This window comes from Chiloscyllium plagiosum, unplaced genomic scaffold (genome assembly GCF_037043375.1).
Source record: "Chiloscyllium plagiosum isolate Xiang-an unplaced genomic scaffold, Cpla_swu_hap1 HiC_scaffold_22, whole genome shotgun sequence".
NCBI lineage: Eukaryota > Metazoa > Chordata > Chondrichthyes > Orectolobiformes > Hemiscylliidae > Chiloscyllium > Chiloscyllium plagiosum.
The window spans coordinates 23,381,372-23,405,911 of record NW_028270160.1 but is presented as its reverse complement, the minus strand read 5'-3'; the positions used below and the strand labels follow the sequence as shown (position 1 = coordinate 23,405,911).

Sequence of the window (24,540 nt, the reverse complement as noted above, 5' to 3'; positions counted from 1 at the left end):
TCCTCCTCCTCCAACCTTAATTAAGAATCCACAGACGTGCCACAAAGAGGGTCTAAGGAAGTTTAGATCGAAGAGTGAGGCTTCAGCTCAGGACTCGTTGACATGGAGGTTGAGTGAAGTGATTACACCACAGTTGAAGAGGGTGAAGACATGACTGCCCAGCTGGTTCAGTGCGCTACATGCTTGATGTGGGAGGTCAACGACTCTGGTGTGTCTGGCTCGTATATGTGTGGAAAGTGTGTGCACATTCAGCAATTGACTGAGCATATTGCAGCACTGACGAAAGAACTCGAAGACCTTAGGCTCCTCCGAGAAAACGAGATCTTTCTGGACAAGACCTTCAGCGATGTTATTACACCAATCATGCCAGAAGAGAGCAGAAGAGAGCAAATGATGAGGAAGGCAGAGAGGAGACAGGTGCAAGAGACCGCGGGAGAAGTACCTGTCAGGAACAAGTTGAAGCTTTTGGAAGCAGAGACTGATGACACTGCCAGTTCGCAAGGCGGCCAAGTTTGTCAATCAAAAGTTGCCGCAGAGGCAGAGCGGAAGAGTCGGACATTGCACAGAGCTGTGGTAATAGGGGACTCCATCGTGAGAGGAACTGACCGGGGTTTTTGTGGCAGGAGACGGGATTTAAGGATGGTGTGTTGCTTTCCTGGTGCTAGAGTGAAAGACATCGCGGACAGAGTGCAGGAAATCCTCGAGGATGAGGGTGAAGTGCCAGAGGTGGTGGTACATGTCGGCACAAATGATGTCGGGAAGAAGAGGAGGAACATACTACAGCGAGACTTCGGAGAACTAGGAAGAAGGCTGAAAAGCAGGACGTCCAAGGTGGTTATCTCCGGTTTGCTTCCAGTTCCTCGGGCGAGTGTGGCCAGAAACAGGGAGATAATGGACTTGAACGTGTGGTTGGGGAACTGGTGCAGGAAGCAAGGATTTAAGTTCTTGGATCACTGGGGTATATTTTGTGGTAAGCATAAATTCTACAAGAGAGACGGCTTGCACCTTAATAGGTTAAGGACCAGTATTCTGGCAGGCAGGTTTTCTACTGCAACACCGCTACATTTAAACTAAGTAGCGGGGGGGAGGGGACAAGCTGGATGTTTAAAAAGGAAATTGAAGGGAAAGTTAGAACAAGAGGTCAAGAAAGACAACTGTATTAATGAGGCAGAAAACTCAGAAAGGCATCATGCTGTAAGGTTGAGTGAAATAAGGGTTGATGGGAAGGGTGAGAGCAGTAACAAATTAAAAATACTATACATGAATGCATGAAGCATTAGACATAAGATGGATGAGCTTGAGGCTCTTTTGGAAATTGGCAGATACGATATTGTGGGGATAACTGAGACGTGGCTTCAAGTGGACAGGGTCTGGGAAATGAATATTCAAGGATACACGTGCTATCATAAGGACAGACTGACGGGCAGAGGGGGTGGGGCGGCCTTGTTGGTAAGGGATGATATTCAGTCCCTTGCGCGGGGGGAAGTAGAGTCAGGAGATGTAGAGTCAGTGTGGATAGAGCTTCGAAATACCAGGGGTAAAAAGACCCTCTTGGGAGTCATCTACAGGCCCCCAAACAGTAGTCTGGATGTCGGATGTAAGTTAAATCAGGAGCTGAAATTGGCCTGTCACAAAGATGTCACTACAGTTGTTATGGGGGATTTTAACATGCAGGTAGACTGGGAGAATCAGGATGGTATTGGGCCACAAGAAAGAGACTTTGTGGAGTGCCTCAGAGATGGATTCTTAGAGCAGCTGGTGCTGGAGCCGACCAGGGAGAAGGCAATTCTGGATCTGGTATTGTGTAACGAACCAGAATTGGTCAGAGACCTCGAAGTGAAGGAGCCATTGGGAAGTAGTGACCATAATACAATAAGCTTCAATCTGCAATTTGAGAGGGAGAGGGTACAGTCGGAAGTGACAGTATTTCTGTTGAATAAAGGGAATTATGGAGCTATGTGGGAGGAGCTGGCCAAAGTTCAATGCTGCAATACCTTAGCAGGGATGACCGTGGAGGAACAATGGCGGATATTTCCATGTATAATGCAGAAGTTGCAGGATCAGTTCATTCCTAAAAGGAAGAAAGATCCCAGGAGGAGGCATGGGCGGCTGTGGCTGACGAGGGAAGTAAAGAAACATATAAAGTTAAAAGAGAAAAAGTATAACATAGCTAAGATAATTTGGAAAACTGAGGACTGGGAAGCTTTTAAAGAGCAACAGAGGATTACTAAGAAGGAAATACGCAGAGGAAAAATGAGGTATGAAGGTAAACTGGCCAAGAATATTAAGGAGGATAGTAAAAGCTTTTTTAGGTATGTGCAAGGCAAAAAAATGGTTAGGACAAAAATTGGGCCCTTGAAGACAGAAACAGGGGAATATATTACTAGGAACAAAGAAATGGTAGAGGAATTAAATGGGTACTTCAGACCTGTGTTCACTGGGGAAGACACAAGCAATCTCCCTGAGGTAACAGTGGCTGAAGGACCTGAACTTAAGGGAATTTATATTTGCCAGGATTTGGTGTTGGCGAGGCTGTTAGGTCTGAAGGTTGATAAGTCTCCGGGGCCTGATGGTCTGCATCCCAGGGTACTGAAGGAGGTGGCTCGGGAAATCGTGGATGCGTTGGTGATTATTTTCCAGAGTTCAATGGATTCGGGGTCGGTTCCTGAGGATTGGAGGGTGGCTAATGTTATACCACTTTTTAAGAAAGGTGGGCGAGAGAAAGCAGGTAATTATAGATCAGTTAGTCTGACCTCAGTGGTGGAAAGATGCTGGAGTCTATTATAAAGGATGAAATTACTGCACATCTGGATAGTAGTAACAGGATAGGACAGAGTCAGCATGGATTTATGAAGGGAAGATCATGCTTGACTAATCTTCTTGAATTTTTTGAGGATGTAACTATGAAGTTGGACGAGGGAAATCCAGTAGATGTAGTGTACCTGGACTTTCAGAAAGCTTTTGATAAAGTCCCACACAGGAGGTTAGTGAGTAAAATTAGGGCGCATGGTATTGGGGGCAAAGTACTAGATTGGATTGAAAATTGGTTGGCTAATAGGAAACAAAGGGTAGTGATAAACGGCTCCATTTCGGAATGGCAGGCAGTGACCCAGTGGGGTACCGCAGGGATCCGTGCTGGCACCACAGCTTTTTACAATATATTTAATGATATAGAAGATGGTATCAGCAATAACATTAGCAAATCTGCTGATGATACAAAGCTGGGTGGCAGAGTGAAAAGTGATGAGGATGTTAGGAGATTACAGGGTGACCTGGACAAGTTAGGTGAGTGGGCAGATGCATGGCAGATGCAGTTTAATGTGGATAAATGTATGGTTATCCACTTTGGTAGCAAGAACAGGAAGGCAGACTACTACCTCAATGGAATCAATTTATGTAAAGGGGCAGTACAGAGAGATCTGGGTGTTCTTGTACACCAGTCAATGAAGGCAAGCATGCAGGTACAGCTGGTAGTGAAGAAGGCTAATAGCATGCTGGCCTTCATAACAAGAGGAATTGAGTATAGAAGCAAAGAGGTGCTTCTGCAGCTGTACAAGGCCCTGGTGAGACCACACCTGGAGTACTGTGTGCAGTTCTGGTCTCCAAATTTGAGAAAAGACATTCTGGTTATTGAGGGGGTGCAGCGTAGATTCACGAGGTCAATTCCTGGAATGGCAGGATTACCTTACACTGAAAGACTGAAGCGACTGGGTTTGTATACCCTTGAGTTTCGAAGATTGAGAGGGGATCTGATTGAGACGTATAAGATTATGAAAGGATTGGACACTCTGGCAGTAGGAAACATATTTCCACTGATGGGTGAGTGCCGAACCAGAGGACACAGCTTAAATATACGGGGTAGACCATTTAGGACAGAGCTCAGGAGAAACTTCTTCACCCAGAGAGTGGTGGCTGTGTGGAATGCTCTGCCCCAGAGGGCAGTGGAGGCCCACTCTCTGTATTCATTTAAGAAGGAGTTGGATAGAGCTCTCAAACATAGTGGAATCAAGGGTTATGGAGATAAGGCAGGAACAGGATACTGATTAAGGATGATCAGCCATGATTATATTGAATGGCGGTGCAGGCTCGAAGGGCTGAATGGCCTTCTCCTGCACCTATTGTCTATTGGCTTATATTTTAAGTTTAATCAAGAGACTTATCTCCAAAAACATATCATCAAGAAAGAATCCACTGTACTCACTCTGCAGCCTTTCTCTTGGACAGACTTAAAACAACGATTAACTTATCTGATTCTGTGTTGTGAACTTTGCCCAACAGTTCCTCCAAGATTAGTTGTGAATTTCACTGTTTGTTAATTTTCCCAGATGCACTCCGATGTCCAACGATACACGAATTCAAACTGTGCAGGTTCTCGCTCTCTCTTTCTCGCTCTCTCTCGCTTGCGCTCTCTCTCTCTCTCTCTCTCTCTCGCTCTCTCTCCCCTGCACTGTCATTACCTGGTATGGCCTCCACATCCCTAGACCCACATCACAGTGGTTGACTGTTAACTTCTTATCTTCTGCTTTGGGACCGTACAACCTCACAGAATCAACATTGACTTCAACAGTTTCCAAATCTCCTCATCCCTCCAACTTAGCACCAAAGTCTTGACCTGACCTACCTGTCCATCTTCCTCCCCACTAACCTATCACACTTATCTCCTACCTGCATTCGTCTATCGCCATCACATCTACCTTGCCCCAGCACCACCCCCACCCTATATGTCTCTCAAGTCCCTTCCCCCTTCACATTCTTGGTGAAAGGCTTTTGCCCGAAATGTTGACTGTCCTGCTACTTGGGTGCTGCCTGATCTGCTGTGCTTTTTCCAGTGCCACACTTTTCGACTGTTAACTACTTCTGGGCAATGAATGATGGCTCAGCAATAGATGAATAATAGTGAATAAAAACAAAATCTAGCTGAATGCCACATACAGGAAATTAAGTTGCATATTGAGAAGTGTTGGTTGGTTATTGTATGGAGTCCTATTTATGCATAGTCCTTTTGTGTTGGTGTCTATTCTTGTTCATTCTGCCCAGTTAATGCTTTTGTTTTTCTGTGATTGCATTCTGATGGAAGAGTGAGGTTTAACAGATTATTAATTTTAATCTAACAACTGTCATGATCTAACATGGTTCATCTGAACAGCTAAGAATCAAAGATGAAACAGCATTTTTTACCTCCTCTAAATGCAGTAAAACCAAAATGTTTTTCCAATGTAACTTTAACCAACCCAGCTAACGGTTAAATAAATTAATCAGTAATTATTTTACTCTCGCTCCAAATGCAAAACTACCAATGAAAGTTTATTATTAATTAAAATTTATTATTAAGGTAAATTATAGGAAGAATTAGTTCTTTGGAATGGCACTAAAATTGCATTTGCTGAAAATGAAATTCTAAATGCTTTGAGGTTGCTTTTATAGGGATCTTTGAGCCTCTAGAATATGTTTCATTCCTGAATGATTAATCATTTTTTAAGCATGGTCCAATAATTGTTCATATCATGGCATCATACATGAAATGCATTTCATAAAAATGTGATCCTATCTTGATATTTACGTGCACGTTTCAAATGTGATGAGCAGAAAGCAAGTTTGGAATATGGACCTTCGTTAACGTGTTTCTCTTTCTGTGCTCCCTTCCCTCTCTATCACACAAAAGCAAAGAAAATGTAAGGGCCTGTATTAAAACTTGACTGATATTGACCAGGCAGTGATCTGGATTTTTTCTGATATGCATGATGTAATGTTATATCCTTGGATGTCATTACTTACTGAGCTCACTTACTGAGCTCACCCTTCATCAGTATTATGGTTTAGAACTTCCTTGATCTGACTTGCAGTAAAACACTGAAGGCATCACATCCCTGAAATTTGCTAGGACCCTCAGTTTGTGGTAGAATGTAAAAGCCAGCAGGTACAGTAGCAGCATCATAATGTCAAGGGCAAAAGTGAAGACTGCAGATACTGGAGATCAGAGTCTAGATTAGCATGGTGCTAGAAAAGCACAGCAGGTCAGGCAGCTGCCTCGGATGCTGCCTGACCTGCTGTACTTTTCCAGCACCACTTTAATCTAGGTCATAATGTCAAGGTTATCTTCATAACTGGGGAGTGACCCAAATAATCAACAAAATTTTAATGTAAAGCATGGATAACATGTACGCAAGTTTCCTTAAAATCTGGTGCAATTTAGCATAAATGATGAGCATTTCAGAGAAATTTGGGGTTTATACATTTCAGGAATACTTGGAATTAAAATTATCCACTTTGATTTTTGATTCATCAATGTTACTGTTAAAATCTGTGTAAACTTTTTGTGGATTTTTGTGAAGAATTTGTTTTGAAGTTGAAAAAACTTTCTATACTTGAGGATGTAAGGGTTTTTAAAGAATTTGACTGCATCTTTTCAGTTATTGATTCACTATGGATTCTACACACACAACTTAATTAACTGTATTGCTTTGCATTTCATTTCAATGCAAAATGTTTTTGTCAAGAGCTGGCATTAACATTTCTGAAGCTCCGTCAATGAGTTGGTATAATTCAAGTTCAAATAACTTTCATCCAACAGCCTTAATTAATGTTCATGCATAATTTCAGTTAATGTTCAAAGTCTGAAGTTGCCTGATAATTTATATTGAATCCATACTTCATGTGGACTAGCAAAAGTAGATAGAGTTTAAATATGGATTTATAATTTAGCACGGGTTAGGCTGTTATCAGCCACAGCTGTGGTCTTTGGAATTAGTGTGTTGACATATACAATACTGTACAATTTAATACAGCACAGGAACAGGCTCTATAGTCCACCCAGCCTGTGTTTAATTCCAGCCCTTACTTAGACCCATTGCTTATTGCCCATATGCAATTTCCATTCTTCTGTTTGCAGGCCGTCCATGTGTTCAAGATATGCCTTAAATGTGTGCCTGCTTCCACTACCTCCAAAGCAGTGTGTTCCAGCAACCCACCACCCTCTGTGTGAAAGATTTGCCTTGCACTTCTCCCCTAACATTTCCATTTCTCACCTTGAACCTGTGCTCTTTTTTCTTTGTTGACCTTTCCACCATGGGGAAAAAGCCTTCGACTCTCCATCCTATCTCTACCTCACAATTTTGTAGACCTTTATCAAGTTGCCTTTCAGCCTCTGTAACTCCAGTGAAAATAATCCACATTTATTCAACCCCCCCTCATAATGAAAACTCTCCAGACCAGGCAACATCCAAGTAAACCTTTTCTGTACCCTCTCCAAAGCATCTACATCCTTCTGGTTGTGTGGTGACCAGAACTGCACACAATATTCCTAATGTTGCCTCAATATAGTTTTATACGGCTGTAACATAACTTACCAACTTTTATATTCAGTGCCCCAGCCAATGAAGGCAAGTTTGCTGTATGCTGCCTTGACCACCTTTATCTACCTGTGTTGCTATTTTCAGGGATCTGTGGATCTGTACGCCCAGATCTTCTGTATATCAATCCTCCTAAGGATTCTGTCATTTATTCCAAAATGCATCACCTCTCCTTTGTCTGAATTAAATTACATCTGCCAGTTTTCTGCCCAAACCTGCAAAGTATTTATATCCTGCTCTATCCTTTGACAAATCCTCCTCACTATTTGTAAGTATACCAATTTTGGTGTCATTTGCAAACTTACTAATTAGTGAACCTAATTTTCACCCAAATAATTTATAAATATGAATATTAAAGATGCTTTAACTTTGGAGACTGCAATAGGATGAGGGTGAGCTTGGCTAAAGTCGACTGGAAACAAAGATGGGACAGTTAACAAACAGTAAAGGACTTCCAAAGCAAATTTTGAGTACTCAGCAAAAGTATATTCCAGTGAAGAAGAAGGACTGTAACAAAAGGGGTAATTTGCTATGGGTGTCTAAGGAAATAAGGGAGGCTATCAAATTGAAAGAGAAGACATACAAAGTGGCCAAGATCAGCAGGAAACTAGAAGATTGGGAAAACTTTAAAAGGTAACAGAAAGCCACAAAAATAGATATAAAGAAAAGTAAGATAGAACATGAGAGAAAACGAGCACAGAATATAAAGACAGATAACAAAAGTTTCTATAAATATATAAAATGAAAAAACAGTGGCTAAAGTAAACGGCCCTTTAGAGGATAAGGGATAGTTAAGGGATATGATGAAATGGCCGAGGCATTGAACAGGTATTTTATATCAGTCTTCATATTGGAGGACACTAATAACATACCAGTAATTAGCGAAGAGTCAAAGGTAGGTGAGGACCTGGAAACAGTTATTACGAAAGAGATAGTGTTGGGCAAGCTAATGGAGCTAAGGATAGGCTGGCCTTGATGGAATGCCCATGGTACTAAAAGAGATGGCGGGAGGAATAGCAAGTGCATTTGTGGGAATTTTCCAAAATGTGCTGGACTCTGGAGCAGTTCCAGCAGATTGGAAAACAGCAAATGTAACAACACTGTTAAAAAAGGGGGACAGACAAATGATGGGGAATTATAGACTGCTTAGCTTAATTTCTGTAGTGGGGAAGATGCTTGAGACTATTATCAAGGAAGAAATAGAAATTATCCCGTTGGACAGACTCAGTATGGGTTCATGAAGGGCAGGTCATGCTTATCTAATCTTATGGAATTCTGTGAAGACATTACAAGAAAAGTGGACAACAGGGACTCTGTAGATGTGGAGTACCTAGATTTCCAAAAGGCCTTCGACAAAGTGCTGCTCAAAGAGGCTGCTGCATTCCTGATGAAGGGCTTATTGCCAAGACGTCGATTCTCCTGCTCCTTGGATGCCGTCTGATTGGCTGGGCTTTTCCAGCACCATACTCTCAACCCAGCTATTTCCTCCCTTGCCTCCCATAATATCTTGTTATGGCCCAGGCCAGACCCCTTCAAAACATTTCAAGAAGGTAGTTCAGACCTAACTTTTCTAGTTATTTTAAACAGGTGTAGAGTGGATATTCCAGGAGAGATGCAGCTGGCCCGACCACTCTGTTTTAAACAAAACTGAATTTATTTACAGACTACTGAATGAAACATGAATAAAAGAGAATTGAGTTAAGAATAACTTAACCTATCTAAAAACCCAATCCACTCTATTGCAACTTAATGATGCTGTTCCAAATACTTGCAAAATCCCCATAAACACTCCCTTGGTTAAAAAAAAAGTTAAAATGAAACACAGGAGAGATGTCAGAGAGAGAGAGGGAGAGGATCAGCATGGACCTGCTTCTTTGGGTCCCCAGCAGTGTCGCTGGGTTCTCAGCTAATTCTAGACCAGCTTACTTAAACCAAATCAAACCAAACCCTGATGTTTATGGATAAAGACATGAGAGGTCACTCATGTCTTTCATTGTACAAATGCTTTTTAAAAAAAAATATTTAAAAGCTTTTTCAAGTAGATATTTCCAGATATATCAGAACCTCTGCCTTTATGACCTCAATGAAAAATAAACAAGGACAACATAACCTTGATAAAGGAACAGCATCATCACAATCTCATCCCCTCCCTAGGGAATTATCTACCATAATGTATTTCAAAAAACACCTGCCTGAGAGTATTCACACTCCTCTTTCTATCCTCAACATCCCTCTTTGTTGAATACTGAAGTAAAGTACTCATTAAGGATCTCACTTATTTCCTCTGGCTACACTTATAATCTCTCTCCTTTATGCTTGAGTGGGCCTACTCTTTCCCTAGTGACCCTCTTGCTTCTAATATATGCATAAATGCCTTGGGATTCTTCTTAACTCTGATGGTCAGGGCGTTTCATACCCCCTTTTAGCCTCCTGACTCCCCATTTGAGCTCCTTCCTACTTTCTCTATATTCTTCATGCACTTCATCTGTTTTTAGTTGTCTAGATCTTAGGTATGCTTCCTTTTTTGACTAAGCTAATGATTTCCCCTTTCATCTAACATTCCTGAATCATGCCATTCCTATCCTTCATTTTCACAAACATGCCTGTCCTGCTCTAGAATCAACTTGGGTTCTTAAAAGACCCTCAGATAGCCACTCCCAATCTACATTGTCCAATTCTTGCTAAATTCAGTTATTGTTAGCCTTCCTTCAGTTTTACATCTTCATCTTCACCACTCATGTCTTTATTCATAAACATCTGGAAGCTTACAGAATTATGATCACTTCCCAAAATGCACCTCCTATAAAATTTTGATCACCTGGCTCATTGCCCAATACCAGATACAGTATGGCCCCCTCTCTGGTTGGGTTATCCATGTGCGTTTTCAAAAAATTGTCCTGGACACAATGACTTCCCATCCTAAGCCCCAGTACTAAGGAAGTCCCAGTCAATATGAAGGAAGTTAAAGTCACCCATCATAACAGCCTTCTTGTTTACATATCTTTCCAGAATCTGACTGCATATATCTTCCTCTATCTTCTACTTGCAGCTGGGAGATCTGTAGTACAATCCCAGCATTGTTATTGCAACCTTCCTAATCTGAGCTCTACCTGTAATGCCTTGCTGCAGGATCTCTCCAGGTTGTCCTCCCTCAATACAGTTGAGATTATCTCTCTAACTGGTGTAGCATTTCTTCCACCTCTTTTGCTTCCTCCTCTGTCTCGTCTAAAACATTGATATCCCAGAACATTAAGCTGCTAATCCTGTCTCTCTTTCAACCATATCTCTGTGATCACAACATTACAATTAAACATTAATCCAGGGTCTACATTCATTAATCTTACCTGTTATACTCTTGCATTGAAGCAAATACAGTCCAAGCCTCCGGTTTGACTGAGCTCAGCAACCTCTCCCAGACTGGTTTTCCTCTTAGTTAGGTTTGCCGTAGCCTTAAGCTCTTACCCAGTTTCTATACTTAACTGACCTGCTGCTCTGGTTTCCACCCCCCGCCACACTTGTTTATATGGATAGCATGCATGTCATGGAACTTCTTCCAAGGTGTAAGGCAATTAAATCCTTGAACCCAGTGCTCGAAAACTTGACAGATGTAGTTGCCCCTGTCTTGTTTCCTCCCAAGCATTTTTTAAAGCAAACCTAGAGTTTTGTGTTACTGAAATCCTTCTGTGAAGAATCAAAAGAAACACCAGTGAAACATATTTTTGAGATTAATAGAAATAATTGAATTAATTTATTTATTGCAATGATTTAGAAATCAGCAAAAAACTGGAACCCAAATTTAACTATCAGTAACAGCACAGACAAAAGTTGTAGATCCAGTCTGCACATATAAGATAGCAAAATTCATACAGTATCATTCTGTATAAAAATTCCATTCCTTTCAGTTAGTATCACTTCACTGCCTAGCTTTCTTCTCTGTCTAACCAATGGAAGTAGTACATTCTGCTCCTTCTGATAGCACGTTTTGGGTATGTGATCCATTTTTATTGGATCAAACTTCAAGGGGGTTCAGAAATAGATTTGATGCAGAATGTTAAGTTGCTGAACCAGTACATAATACTCTGATTTTATTGTACTCGAGGTATTGCTTACCTATTATTGATATCTATGAACAAAAGGAAAAGAAAAATGAGTTGTTTTTACCTCTCAAGCTGTCCATATGTTGAAACAGATATATCTGTGCCTCTTTGTAATTTCCATCCTCGACAGCTCTGATATTGAGTGCTGTTGTGTCAAGTTTGTTTAATATCTTAGGACTTAAGTTTTTTTAAATAGAATTTTGACAGATCACTTGGACACAGTGCCTCTTAGAGGTTCTTCATTTAGGAGCCCTAAATTTCCAATTTTTAGTTTGAGGATATTTTTCTTTGTGACCGGTTATTTTTGTTGTAAATGGTGTATAGAAACTTCAAATTTTCCCTGTTTCATAATTGGCTGATACTAACTTGTGAAACTTATGTGGCACCTGAAATTGAATTAAAGAAAAACGGACAAATCTAAAGCACTGCGGTGTCTTTACATACTGTCATAATTAAATTTCTTAGAGGCTTTGACTTCTGGGTAGGGAGTATTGAGATGGGACATTTCTTTGCCCTGCAAATCCAAACTAGAAAAAAACTGAGCTGGAGCATTGGATCTTTCCTTCCAGGGTGGCTGGGTTCTGTGGGAATCAAATTGGAAGAATTGGCATGAGAATGAAGGATGGTCTAATAAGTGCACTAGCATTCTGTTGAAGTTTAATTAAAAAGAATAAAGCAGAAACTATCGCTTGACCCTCATGCCCTCTCATTCCCCTTCTCCCACACAATTCCCATGTACCATCCATTTGACCTCTTGCTCACTACATGCCATCCTTCCCTTTCTACCTTCATGTCCAGTTTTGCCCCACTACCAAGTTCCAATGGCCCTGTTACAGTCTCACAGTCTCTTTGCCAATTTAATGTCAACTCATCCCAACCCATGACCTCACCTACCATCCTTAGTTTTACAAACTAGTATACTCCATTCACAGACTTTAGAACCTGTGCAGAGATCAAATAAAATATTGGTCCATTGAAGAAAGTTCCAAGTGTGCATTGCAGACTTCACTATATTGAAAAACATTTCTGCTTTAAAAAATGATTCAAGTGTATATAACATTTATAAGCGAAAGGCTTATAAAACAAACATTTCATTCAAGTGCTGCAAGCATTAGAATTCATCGCTGCACATAAAACTACTCGTAGCTATTCATCAAAGTGTAAAGTAGAAGGCACCTCACTGAGAAAATGGATGCTTATGAATTCAAAGGAGCTGTCCACTACTGGGACTCCTTAGGCTTATGTCAACGTGTAAAGTGAAGTGACAAGCAATTTTTTTTTGAACTCCAGACTTTCTTTCAATGATTTAAATGGTTGGATCTTTCATTGCTTTGACAGGTGCTTTTTAATAGTTTAACACGTCAATTGATTGTTGGAATTAACTTGAGAGTTTTTAAGTTCATACAGTTTTACACAAACTTATTCTTTCTTTTAACAGTTCAAAAGGGCACCTTATCTTTGCAAAGGGCAGTTTTGCCTCTTCCAAAGTTGTCCCATGCCAAGATTTAGAGGTGCCATATCTTTGCAAAGGTCTATCTGAATGAACACATCAGGGGGAAAATAATATTTTTTCAACGGTTCTTGAGGGTCAGTTTTGATTTTAAGGGATGACTGTCTGATTTGCAGGGGATCCTTTTTCATTCTCTCAGATTCTTTTATTAGATGATGCAGTTACATTGCCATCTATCTTTGTGTTGAAGTATGAATTAATTGAACTTTCACACATCAGAATGAGAGGAATTCATTAATATTTTCAATTATCGACCCTGTATTAAAATTGAAACCATAGCACACGAGGAAAGCATTAATTTCTGAGAGAGCACCACATTTAAATTGGCACAAGCCAACAGGCATATTTTAGCAAAATATTTTCCAGAATAGAATGGAAATTCATTGTCACATGTACTTTTGCATGAAAAATACTGTGAAAAGCTTTAAAAGTCACCCACCACAGTGCCTACATCAATGACAAGAGTAATTCATAATAAAAAAAAGTAAAATTCAGCCAAAGTTCACCACAGTTCAGTTAATGGGCTCGAGGGAAGTTGATTTAGGAATGACGAAATACCCTGAAATTGCAGCCGAGATGAGACTGCCATGTGGGTCACTGGATAATAATCTGGAACCTTTGCCAAGGAAGACCGCCATTCCAAACTGAGATTACCTGCTGCACTGCTGGAATACCTGAATGCTGAAGACAAAGAAGACGTCCATTTGAGTACAAGACTGCCATGAAGGGAGAAGACTGCCATATAGGGAGACGGCCATGCTAGGCTGAGACTGCTTTTCTCTTCCTTCAGGCACCCGGGCCTAACTACGGACCTGGAGCCTCAGCCAAGCCTGCAAGTCCAACCTGGGGGAGTCTGCCTTCTGCGCATAAAATACCATCTCACTAAACACACCTTCCAGATTGGTGTGGTCACAAAAAATACCTTTCTTTTGCATGTTCACAAAACTGGAATATTTCAACCAGGTAATTACTACCCATCTTACTGTATCTTAGATCTCAATCTCCAATTTAAATTGACAGTGTGCATTAAAACAGCATCCACTAAATTTTCATCATATAAATCCTGAACATGCGCAGTCTTAAATTAGAAATTCTGTATTTATTTGCATGTAATTCATCACCTCATTTAAAACTTCGAGCTGAGTGTCATTTTGTTGATACGTTGGGACTGTTCGCTTTTCTTTGTAGTCTCCCTTGCTTCTCCACTATGCAACCTCCTCTTTCCCTCTCTTCCCTTGTGACCTTCTTCTTTGTTTCTGACTTGAAACCTCCCTCTCTCTCCAACACACTTGCAGTATTCCCTTCTCTGAATATCTTTGCAGACTCCCCATCTTTTCCATAAACTTATAGCTACTCTCCCATCCGTCCTTTTACAGAAACATAGAAAATAGGAGCAGGAGTAGATCATTCTACCTTCAAGCCTGCTGTGCTATTCAACATGCCTCATTCTTTCTCCTGCCCCTTTTTCAACTCTCTGAATCCGCACATCCACTTTGTGGTCTCCCAGAGACCCTCCAGCCCTTATCTCTTGCAGTTTCCTTGTTATCCCCAAGCCCACACCTCTTGAAACCTCCTCCTATTTTCACCCATCTATCACTCCTTGTAGCTTCATCCTATGTCAGTCCATCCCATATCTGTTAAAACCTTCTGATTCCATCCGTTGAGTTTGCTGTGCTATTCAATGGTTGATTTAATGATCTTCAACTCCACTTTCTTGCCCTTTCCCCATAACTAATGATTCTCTCACTGATCAAAAATTTGATTTGATTTATTGTCACATGCACTGAGATACTGAAAAGTACTGTTTTGCACGCTAACAAGATAAATCTTACCTTATATTGGTACATCAATGTAAGAGAACAGAATGCAGAACATAGTGTTACAGCTACAGAGCTGAGAGTATGCCCTCTCATCCCAGACATTCCTACAAGGGGAAACAACCTTTTCAGATCTAACATGTCAAGAAGCCTAAGAATCTTGTATATTTTAATAAGGTCACCTTTCTTGTAAATTTCAATGACTACAGGCTCAACCTATTCAACCTGTCCTCTTAAGATGATCCAACAATACCTGGGATTGGGCAAGTGAACTTTCTGTGGACTACTTCCAATGCCAGTACATCTTTCCTTGGATAAGGGGATAAGGGGACCAAAATTGTTCACCATATTCCAGCTGGTATCTTGTATAATTTTAGGAAGCCTGCCTGATATTTATGTCCCGTTCCCTTTGAAATAAAGGCCAGTATTGCATTTGCCATCCCTATTACTTGCTGAACTTGTATGCTAGATGTTTGTGATTTGTGCACAATGACACCTCTATACTGTGACTTTCTGCAGTCTTTCTCTCTTTAAATAATATTCTGCTCCTCTATTTTTCCTGAAAAAGTACATAATTTCACATTTCCCCCATTATATTCCATCTGCCAAGTTTTGCCACTTACTTGTTTATATCCCTCTAGACTATTTGAGTCATCCTCAGTATTTGCTTTCTACTCTATTATTGTCATCTGAAAGCTTGACTATAGTATGTGCATTTTCTTTATCCAATTAATATTTATAATGAATATATATTGTAAATAATAGTGACTCCTTCACTGATCACCACCAGTTTATAGGTTGTCATAAAAAAAATTCTGTTATCTATTAGTTACCTAATCCTCTAATTAGCCATGCTAATGTATTATCTCCAACACCATGGGGTCTTATCTTAAGTGGCCTAACATATGGTACCTTATTAAATTTCTTCTGAAAACCCGAACATATCGTATTCACTGGCTCCCCTTTATCTATCCCATTTGTTCCTTTCTCAAAGATTCCTAGTAAATTTATCAGGCATGGGTTCCCCTTAGTGAGGCCATGCTGTCTCTGCTTGATGATATTATGTGTTTCTAAATGCTCTGCTATTACATCCTTTATAATAGACTCTAAAATTAACATTTTCCCAATAATAGATGTTAAGCTAACTGGCCTATAGTTACCTTTTTTTTTGCCTGTGACCCTTTGAGTAGCAAGCATGGAAGAGAAACAGCCAGTAATTGGATGAGCAGCTGCTCACCATTTTCTTCCATTTGCTTTAAGACTGAATTTTCAGATAATTTTGGGGACATTGATCTGCTTACTGCCATATCTGTTTTCAGTGCTGGAATACATGAGATTCAGACCTGTTCTGACAGTTGTAAGCTGTACACTTTTGGCTTTGTGCTCACTGGAGGCAGGTGATAAGTACTGAAAAAAAGTCAGACTAGACATAGAATATTATCTATTTGTCTCCACAGACCTGCTAAGTTTCTCCAGAGAGCTCTTTTGTTTCTCATCTTATATGTTTCAATGAGATCACCTTTCATTCTTCTAAATTTCAAAAGGTCCCAACCTTTCCCTATTAAGAGCCTTCCTGAATATCTGCTGCTACGTTCTGGTTTTCTGTGTTTCATGTATATTCCTTTGTTTTGTAGCTTTCTACAGTTTATTTTTTCAATTTAAACAATATTCTATTCTTTAGTCTCCCTTCCAAAATGAACAACTTCACATTTTACCACGATACTCCATTTGCCAACTTTTTGCCCACTTACCTAATATATCAACAACTCTGTAAAGATTTGAAGGAGCATCTCATGAATAATGTGACTTCAGAGAAGAAAAATACTAAAAAGATACTTCTAGTGAATTTTTACCATTTGATTCATGATCTCAACTAAAATTAATACCTTAATTTAATTTAAACTTCTGTTTAACATTGCTGTGTATGCTTCATTTAATTGCACTTACCTGAAACTCAAACGTTTGCTTTGCAGCTGGAACAATATCTGGAGAGGAAGTACCTATAATCGCAAAAGCAAACATTAAAGAGTACAGAGATGGCTTTTCTTATGAGAAGTTCAATTTTCGCAACAATCCAAATATCACATTTTACGTATATGTTAGCAACTTTAGTTGGCCTATCAAAATACAGGTGAGTGAACTTTGAAAAGGTAGAGTTATAAATCTTCAATGTCTACTTAAACTAGATGTGAATTAATCGATTCACCCATAAATTGAGTTACCTTATCAAATAAAGCATTCTAAATACTGTAAGTTATGCTTTAACTTAGTTATTATAAAAATGGGATTTTCATCATATGTTGCAAACCTGTGAATATTCATTATACATGTCATGAAATTAATGAAGTGCAAAGTTGCAATAAAAGAATTAAGGAATTATTAAACAACAGTTTTATTCCTTCAGTTATCTTTTACTTAGAAATTAGTGCCATATCTAGTTATTCACTGCATTGACTTGTCTTATTGTGTTCCCTGTGAGTATTACTTGTGTTCAGCTGAGTTGTGAATGCAAATCCACTGTTTTGTTAGGATGAGTGGCAAGGGAACTTCTATTTGATGATATTGATAATTGCAATAATATTTGCAGAATATGGCTTTATAATTTAAAGCATTAAGTTGCTAAATGGGCATATGGACTCCTATGTCCACATTTGTACAATGTAGCTTAATTATTGGTTTGTTGCTCTGTAATACCAAATTATGACTTGAAGTAAGCTGTTTAAATGCCTGGTGGAATTGAATAAACTGAAGAATTGCCATAATTTATTAATGAGGTAACACAAGTTTGGTTACTTTGACTTGAACAAATCATAAAGCAATGCTTGAAAACAATTATATAGTTTAATATAGTGTGGAGGTTCTGTAATGTTTCAGATGACATTTTTGCTGATGCATATGAAGCCATATCTGGAATCATTTATTTATAAATTTATCACAGCAAAGGCTTGTGTCTTTTGTTGTGTGGAAAACACTAGGCAAAGGACATTGTGTTGCTAAAACAATAAATAAACGTCAGAGGCATGATGGTGAGGTGATTTTGCTCCTGGATTAATAATCTAGAAGTTTCGACAGAGAATGAGTTTCAATCCTGCCGCATCTGTTTGAGAATTTGAACTCAGTTTTCTAAATGTTTAGACATAAAAACTGTTATAAATAAGCCTGACTGAAGCTTTCAGAACACATTTTAAAAATCCGATTGGTTCACTGATCTCTTTAAGGAATGAAATTGCCTATGCTCAGTTAGTCTGGTTTATGTGCTACAATGTGGTCGACTCTTAACAGCTTGCTGAAGTGCTCGAGCCATCCATTCACTGACTAGCAATAACAAGGAAGTAAGTCAGGATGAGTGCTCATCATCATTACCTTTGGCAGAGAACTTGAGCTTGAGCAGTAAATTACCATTCACAGCCTGAGAATAATGTGTTAAAATGTATAAAATGGTACACATCTAGTGCAGGATAACTCCTGAAGTTTTATTCTGCAGGTAAATAGAACTACTGATAATCTATAACATTATCAAAAAAGTGGGACCATATTAGGCCAGACGACTGGACTGTTAACCCTAAACCCCCTTCATGATAGAACTATTATTTTCAACTTGCAAATTGTAAATTACATAACAATTTACATGCTTTGAGAGACATTAAAAAAATTACAGTATGTTGAACCATGTTAAATTGGACTTCCACTACACTTTAAAAAAATTTCAAGAATGTCTTAATTAAATCTAGTGGCCAATTAAAATCTCAAACTTACACATGGAAAATATGTACAGACATCCCAGCAGTGGTTAGGACCAGGGGCGCAAGATGTACCAGGAAATAAATAGGGCATGTTAGAAAGGCAAGGTCACGGTGATCATGGGGGACTTCAATACGCAAATGGACTGGGTGAATAATGTTGCCAATGGATCCAAAGAGAGGGAATTCATGGAATGTTTACTGGATGGCTTTTTGGAACAGCTTGTGATGGAGCCCACAAGGGAGCAGGCTATCCTGGACTTAGTGCTATGAAATGATCCAGACTTTATAAAAGATCTTAAAGTAAGGGTACACTTAGGAGTCAGCGATCATAATATGGTAGAGTTCAGTTTGCAGTTTGAAAGAGAGAAGGCAAAATCAGATGTAATGGTGTTACAGCTAAATATAGGTAATTACAAGGGCATGAGAGAGGAACTGATGAAAATCGACTGGAAGCAGAGCCTAATGAGGAAGACAGTAGAGCAACAATGGCAGGAGTTTCTGGGTGTAATTGAGGTCACAGTACGGAGGTTTATCCCCCCAAAAAAGAAAGATTACCGGGGAGGGGGGCGGTCAGGAAATGTATTATAGTAAAAGAGAGACCCTATAAAGTGGTCAAGAGCACTGAGACATCAGAAGATTGGGAAGACTACAGAAACAAAAAGAGGGTAATGAAGAGACTGGGACTGCTGCAGTAGTCCGATGTGAATGAATTTGCATAATTCTGAGACGATGCATTGGCAGTTCTACCATTATTGGCAAAGACAATAAATATGCATTTCTAAACTTCATCCATTGCAGTGATTTAGCTACCTTTCCACAATAACTTAATATTGTCATCATGGTATCATTAGTACCATCAAGTAGTTTATTTCCCAAAATGCCATTTGCTGTGATTACTATCAGTGTTTTTAGTCTTAGAAAGATGCCAGATGGTATCTCTGATGCAATGTAAAGGGGATAGGGTTATTATCAATGAAATAAACTATTGGATGATATCACCAATTTTTCATACTTTAATGCAAATTAGCTTGAAAATATATTGGCTATTTTGTATATGCAGAAATAAAAATAATTTGGGTTAGGATAATATATTAATCGATACTCTTCTGACTCTGCCTGGGCAGATTTCAATTCTAAAATATTCATTTTTGTTTAACGTACTTTAGTGTTTACTCCTTGTGGAATCACGAACTTGAACACTTCACAAAGTGCCTGTTCTTTATTTGCTTATCGGAATGAGCAACGGACACAATACTGTCAATGAGTATAGTATGAGAAAAAGTCAGTGCACGAGGAGAGGTTGAGTGGCTTGGGCCTGAATTCATTGAAGTTTAGAAAAATGAGAGGTGACCTTATTGAAATGAATAAGATTCTTAGGGGACTTGACTTGGTAGATGCTGAGAGGTTTTTTTGCGTTTGTGGGACCAGGGGACATATTTCAGAATGGTCACCCCTTGAAGATAGAAATGCAGATTTTCTTCCCTCAGAGTGCAGAGTAAACCTGTGGATTTGTTTACTACAGAGCACTATAGAGGCTTGTGTTAAGTATCTTCAAGTCTGAGATCGATGGACTTTTAGACATAAGGGGATCGTATTTTACGGGGAAAAGACTGAAAAGTGTAATAGAGAATTACCAGATCAGCCAAGATCTCATTGAATGATGAGCAGACTTGGTGGTCTAAACGGCCTAATTCTGCATCTAAATTTCTTAGGCTTGTTTACACAATCAGCAGAGCAGTTGCGTTTTATAGGAGCATGTGTTAGACATAATGTTGTGGACTGTGTATCATTCTGACCTGCCATATTTTTAATTGGAGCTCCTTCCAATGAACCTTAGTTACACTCGTTTTTATATGACATGAAACTGAGTTGTAATTTAAGTTGCTGAAAATGTGTTGCTGGAAAAGCGCAGCAGGTCAGGCAGCATCCAAGGAATGCCTGACCTGCTGCGCTTTTCCAGCAACACATTTTCAGCTCTGATCTCCATCATCTGCAGTCCTCACTTTCTTTTTGTAATTTAAGTTGACCAAATTTCTAACAAAATGCAGAAGCTTTCCATCTTTCTCTCTCCAAGATGCTATAAACATCTTGTCATGAATGATCTGGATTTTAAGCACCCTGATTTAGTCTACAGAGAAGCTTTAACTTTTTGCTGAATTATTTTATTAGGGTTGTATATAGTGGTGAGACTGAGGTGTATTGTATCAACTTCAAATAATATGTGTTAAACTATTAAGTTGTTATCAATGCATATCCTTTATTAATATTTTTGATGACTTGAGCATATAGGATTGCGAAAATTGGTTTATTTGACGAACTAAGAAGAAACATGAGCTTTTTTTTCATGCATTTATTTAAAAAATGGAATTTCATGACATAAGCTAACTAAGTGGGCTTAAAAAGACACGAGTTTGTGGTGATTCAGAGTTGTAGTGATTTGATATTGATTCGCAGGTCAGTTGGGGTGAAACCTGTAAAGAGATAAGATCCCCACTGAGAATCTGCACCATTCAGCAAGAACTGAAAACAGGAATAGCATCTTTCCTCTCAAAATTTTCTCAAAGAAGTTCATCCTTTCTTTTTTGCAAATATATTTATTAGCAATTTTTTTTAACTTTACAAACATATAAAATTATTGAAAAATACAATCAATAACAAATATCAGTATAATAAATAAAAAACACAAATTACAATACAACTACTGTCTACTAACTACTAACCTAGTGTATAATGCAAAACAAACTGTGGAAAGTAGACCAAAAAAAAAGAAAGAAAGGCAAAAAGCAACCACAAAATGCAGAACAGTTATGCTCGGCGAAAAGCTCCCAAACAAAGGAACGGGAGCATTGTAAATATACCCGTATTAACTCAGGAGACCCCCTCCAGGGCCCAGGACTTGACAAATCTAACCATCCTGGTTAAACAAATACCCTAGTTAAGATAACTGACAAATCTATATCTAAATAACTCAAGTAGGGCTGCTATGTCTTATAAAAATGGTCTGTTGTGTGGTGCACTATGTTTGTAAAACAGTCCAAGGGAATGTGCTCCATAATTAATTTCTGCCATCCCAGCACGCCCGGTGGGTTCTCAGACACCCAATTCATCAGAATATTCTTCCGTGCACAATATGCGAGAATATTAAATAGATTCTTCCCATGCCCGTCTAAAGATGGTAAATTTGGTAGACCTAAGAGGAGAGATATCGGGTCTACTTTGACTTTATTCCTCAACACCCTCCCTATCTCTCCCGCCACAGTGCTCCAATAAACACGGAGCCTGTGGCATGTCCAGAAGCAATGGATAAAAGTACCTACACTTATTTTACATTTTGGGCACACTGAAAGAAGTTCATTCTTAATGCTTTGGCTGCCAAGTCTGTGTTTATACAGGTGACACAATGGCTCAGGGGTTAGCACTGCTGCCTCACAGTGCCAGAGACCGGAATTCGATTCCACTCTCTGGTGACTGTGTGGAGTTTGCACTCTCCCTGTGTCTGCGTGGATTCCTCCGGGTACACCAGTTTCCTCTCTCAGTCCAAAGATATCCTGGTTAGGTGGATTGTGCAATTTAGCCAGCCAGTGTCTAGAGATGTGCAGGCTGGATGGATTAGTCATGGGAAATGCATGATTGTAAAGGGCAGGTCTGGGTGGGATGCTGTTCACAGGATTGGAGTGAACTTGATGGACCAAAAGGCCTGCTTCCACAGTGTAGAGGTTTTGAAGTATTTGGAAGTCCATCTTCGTTTATCAGTAAACGAAGTTGATATCACCTGATGAAAGAGCGTCGCTCCGAAAGCTAGTGTGCTTCCAATTAAACCTGTTGGACTATAACCTAGTGTTGTGTGATTTTTAACTATGTAGAACTTAGTTCTTCATTAAGTGTGCATGCAAATATCACCTGCAAATTGAAATCTAAGACTGAGGGTGAATTGGTTTTGAGTTTGCATTGAAGGCAGTCTCAGCTGAAGTTTCCCTCCCTTTCTCTGTAGAATATTTCCACACATACAGCTAATTAACTGCACGTGAAGTGCAGTATTGCAGGAAGGAAAATGGAGAAGAGAGCTGGTGCAATGACGGCACTGTTTATCCCATTGTTGAGGACAGATAGCAGTGACCTCATGACTGTGGCTAAAGATATTGGTAGTTCAGTTTGCATAGATGTTTTGTAAACAATTGAAGTATTAACTGTGTTATAAACTTGAAGTTCTAATACAAGTAAATTATGGAGAATAATAATAGACTCATTGTTTTGAAATATAAAGGACTGTGGGGATCAATGCAAATGTTTGTTATTTTTTAAAAGCTCAATAGAAAAGGATAGCTATTTTAGCTTGTTCCTTGTGACATTCTTTGTGACTGATCAGTTTGTATTTACAAGAGAAACTAATTTGAAATTGTCTCAATTTAGTCAAATGTAATGTTCAATTTTCTTTGCTGGAAATAACTTGCAGGAGAACAGGTGTGCAGAAATAATGATGTAGCTCAGCACACAGATGTGAAACATGTAGTAAATTGTAAAGAATCTTGGAATGAGTCCATCTTTAAAATAAAGACAATTTATTGCATGAGATTCTACTTGCTGGACCAGAAACCAAACTGTGTAATGAAATTTTGCTAGCTTAGCTATCAACATCAGAGGTATCCTTTGAAATCATTCACCAATCATAGTTGAGGTCAGTTGTATTTTCAACAGCACCTTGTATTTTTAAGTAACACCTATAATTTGAGTTATCCCAAGCTGTTATAAAGTAAACTTTCACACTGAGCTCCATTATGTAATATTTGGACAGACGTCCAATGGCTGACTCAGGTAGCTTTTAAGGAGCAACTTAAAGGAGAAGGCTAGATAAAATGGCAGAGGGCTTTCAGGAGGGAATTTCAAAGCTTAGGGTCTTGGCAGCTGAAGGGGGCAAATGCTAATGGTGAAATGTTTAAATTTTTTTTGGTTGTGAGGTCAGATTTAGAGAATATTTTGGAGGATTGTGGTAATAAAGCAGATGGTACAGATAGAAAGAATGAAGCCATGGAGGAATTTGAAAGCATTGACCAGAATAGCAATGTATCTTAATCTGGAGCCACTGTTGATCAACAGGCATAGATATGATGGATAATGGGGCTTGGTATGGGACAAGGCATGGACAGGGACTGCAGGGTTTGAATTGTCTAATTGACAGTTTTATATGACATTGCTTAATGTATTTTTTTGAAATCATTTTTAAACTACTGGGAAAGACAGACATTTATAGTATCATATAATTCATGGCGATATTTTTAAATCTTTTGATTTGGAACATTGCCTTTTTAAACAAGTTATTGTTGTATACGTCTCCTTGAATATGAACAAAGAGGTGTGCTTGACCAAAAACCTGACTTTGTAGAAATCATTGGTTATGGATTGTATGAACAAAATTGTGAATATCTTCAGGGAATCATGGAAACTTACACCATAAAAAGAGGCCATTTGGCTCTTATGCCTGTACTAACTCCGTGAAAGAGCAGTCTGCTTGCCCAGATCCCCTTTTTGGTCCAAGATCCTGTGTGTTCTTCATCCTCAATTACCTGTTCAATTCCCCATTAAAGTCATTCATGAAATATGCAATCAGTCTCTTTTAGAAGTAGAGCATTTCAAATCCCAACAATTCTTGAGTGAAGAAAAAGTTTGCCTCACCTGTCCTTTTGGATCCTTCTGTGATTTTGAATCCATTACCTCTTGTTAATGTTCCACTTACTTTCAGGATATTTTTCCTCTTTGTCCTATCAATATTTTTCATCATATTGAAAACTTCGTGTCTTAATCTGTCTCCCAAGGAGAAAAGTCCTAACATTTTCAATCTCTAATCGTTGATAACATCCTTATATATCTCTTCTTTATCCTTTTTATGCCCTTACATCTCACTTTTAAGTGTGGTGCCTGGATTTTATTGTTAAAACTCTACATGAGACCTATCAGTCATTTTATAAAAAGCTTTTTTTTAATTAACTCATGCCTTCAGTGTAGATGTGAGTGGAAGGTAAATGTAGA

General features: G+C 39.0%; 1 protein-coding gene across 1 annotated transcript in view; it reads left to right on the top strand.

Annotated features, from left to right (window-relative positions):
- Positions 1-24,540, top strand: part of atrnl1b (attractin like 1b) — a 947,890-nt gene that overhangs the window by 432,498 nt on the left and 490,852 nt on the right. The window contains exon 24 of the mRNA XM_043712811.2: positions 16,747-16,904. Within this exon, the coding sequence (XP_043568746.1) occupies positions 16,747-16,904 (158 nt within the window). The remainder of the gene's footprint in view (positions 1-16,746; positions 16,905-24,540) is intronic.